Here is a 2,365-nt window from a genome sequence, read left to right on the forward strand (position 1 = left end):
CAAAGAATCAAATGATGGTTTCAGCTCAAGATTTCAGAACAGTGAATTGAATAGACAGGATCCGCAAAGTACAGGCTACACTGGGAGCATGGCTACTCGATGAAGTTCTTGGTATTTTCTGCAGGGTTTGGCCACGTGCCAAACAGTAGCCAATGAGCTACAAAGGTGTTCCAGAGACAGTCCTGGTGGCACTAGTCTTAATTCTTTATACCAAATACAAGCAAAATTGTTCATGATTGTCAGCACCAAGAGCAAAGAAATATTGGGGAAACACACAACTGAAGGAGAAATACTCTAGCTGCAAAAATTGGCCAATAACTATCAACAGCAAAGAAACATTGGGGAAAAACACAACTGAAAGAGAAATACTCTAGCTGTGAAAATTGGCCAATAACTATTGGTATATATCAGCAATCGACTATCATATCTTGACAATTAACAACAATCATGGAAGATTTTCCTTTCTTTCATGGATACCGTTATTGAATCCATTAGCAATTCCTACAACCAATCCCTCCCACACCTAATCTCATGTACCCCCAATTCACCATGGCAATCCCAATTTTGAGTTACCAAAACAATCCCTACCGTCGAGTTACCCGGTTACCCCTAATTAAGCCTTAGCTTCTACCTCTTTCAACCCATGGCTCTCTCTTACCAGCAATGCAAGCCCGTCCTTCACCTCCCCTCTCTTCTCATTCACCGCCGCAGCAGCCTTCTCTGCCTCTTGCTTCCGGTACATCCAGGCTTCCGACGGAGGTGTCGTGATCACCCTCACTTCTGAGCCACCCCCATTGATCTCAAGCACTTCTGGCAGCCCATTCCCACACCCCTTTGACAGCCCCACATCAACCCTCACTGCCTGTGCTCCACACACGGCATTGATCCCCACTGTCTGAATTGTGTGCCCCATCACCATCCTCTTGGCCCCCGGGATCATCCCAAGCACCCCCTCCAGCCTCTGGCAGTCGCAATCGAAGCCATCAGAGAACCTCCTGAGCCAGACCACAGCGTCCCGGCCGCGCACGTACTCAGGCGCCCTTGCATTTTCGCCGCCCTCACCGCGGATCCACTCGCTGACCTCCGCATTGATGCGCTCCAGGCCGTACTCGACGTTGGCCTCGAGGAGCCCCCCATGGACGAACACCGAGTCGCCCACAACAAGCACGGTGGGGAGGTCGGCCAGGAACCGGCGCGCGATGGGCCCGTCGGGCCGGAGCGCGGCGAGGCGGGAGCGCATCCCGTCCCAGAACTCCGGCTTGACGCCGGGGAAGGACTTGGGCACGCCGAGGAAGGGGTTCCTCGGCTGCGGGTCGAGGTGCTCCCCGCAGCGGCGCTTGATGGCGAGCCCCGCGCGGTACCACCCTGCCCAGGCGGAGAACTCCTGGAGGCCCTGCGGCGTGGCGAAGCGGAAGTCGCCGGAGACGTTCATGACCTCGTGGTTCCCGAGGATGGGGAGAAGCGCGCCGCCGCGGGCCTCGGCGGAGAGGGCGAGGCGGCGGAGGAGGTAGAGGAGGCGGAGCTCGTCGCCGCCGCGGTCGAGGATGTCGCCGAGCTGGACGGCGAGGGTGGGCCCCGCGGCCCAGGAGGTCGAGGCCCAGGAGGTCGAGGCGGAGGGGGGGTCGGGGCCGCTGGACGCGGGCACGAGGCCGGCGAGGCGGAGCGCGGAGAGGGACTTGGGGAGGTCGCCGTGGAGGTCCCCGATGGCGACGAGGCGGGAGGGGGACGGGAGGAAGGTGGTTGGGGTCGTCGGGGCAGGAGTAGGTGATGATGTGGCTGCGGAGGCAGCGGCGGCGGCCGAGGAGGAGGAGGTCGGGAAGAAGATGCCGGACACGGCGAAGTCGACGAAGGCGTCGGCGAAGGCGGAGACGGCGGCGGGGAGGTCGCCACAGGCGGGGACGGAGGGGGACGGCGCCGCCGCCATCTCGGGCAGTTGGGCTCCCGGTTCGGATTCGTGTGGTCGGCGATGTGGAGGACGGGCGGCGTGGGCTGCGGAAGCTGGAGATGGGTTGCGGCCCGCCTTATAAAAGGAGATGGGGGACTAGGAGATTGCCATGGGTGGCCCACCTTGCTCCTGTAGTCAGTCAATGTCCTTTTGCGAAAAGTCAACGCACAAATATATTTCCAGGAGACTTACAAAAATCCATTGGCGGTGAATATTTCCATTGATGATTTAAAATTTTTACTTCTACGTAGAGAAGCATCTGTCGAAAGTCTGCTTGGTGTATGTTGGGTCTCCATTTCGTACCTTTTTTTTTATTTGAATTCCACGTGTCTGTGTTGATAAACATTTGGTGAAAACATGTGTTCCTTTGAATTTCCTTACTTGTCTTTTGTTGCTATGCACGAATTTGGCTGCTAACGT

General features: G+C 57.1%; 1 protein-coding gene across 1 annotated transcript; it reads right to left on the minus strand.

Annotated features, from left to right (window-relative positions):
• Positions 1-279: 279 nt before the first annotated feature.
• Positions 280-1,984, minus strand: LOC112901990 (shewanella-like protein phosphatase 2). The gene has a single exon (XM_025970878.1). The coding sequence runs from the start codon at positions 1,922-1,924 to the stop codon at positions 614-616; it is 1,311 nt and encodes a 436-aa protein (XP_025826663.1). The 5' UTR covers positions 1,925-1,984; the 3' UTR covers positions 280-613.
• Between the last annotated feature and the right edge of the window lie 381 nt (positions 1,985-2,365).

The sequence above is a fragment of the Panicum hallii genome, chromosome 8, assembly GCF_002211085.1.
Source record: "Panicum hallii strain FIL2 chromosome 8, PHallii_v3.1, whole genome shotgun sequence".
Taxonomy (NCBI): domain Eukaryota; kingdom Viridiplantae; phylum Streptophyta; class Magnoliopsida; order Poales; family Poaceae; genus Panicum; species Panicum hallii.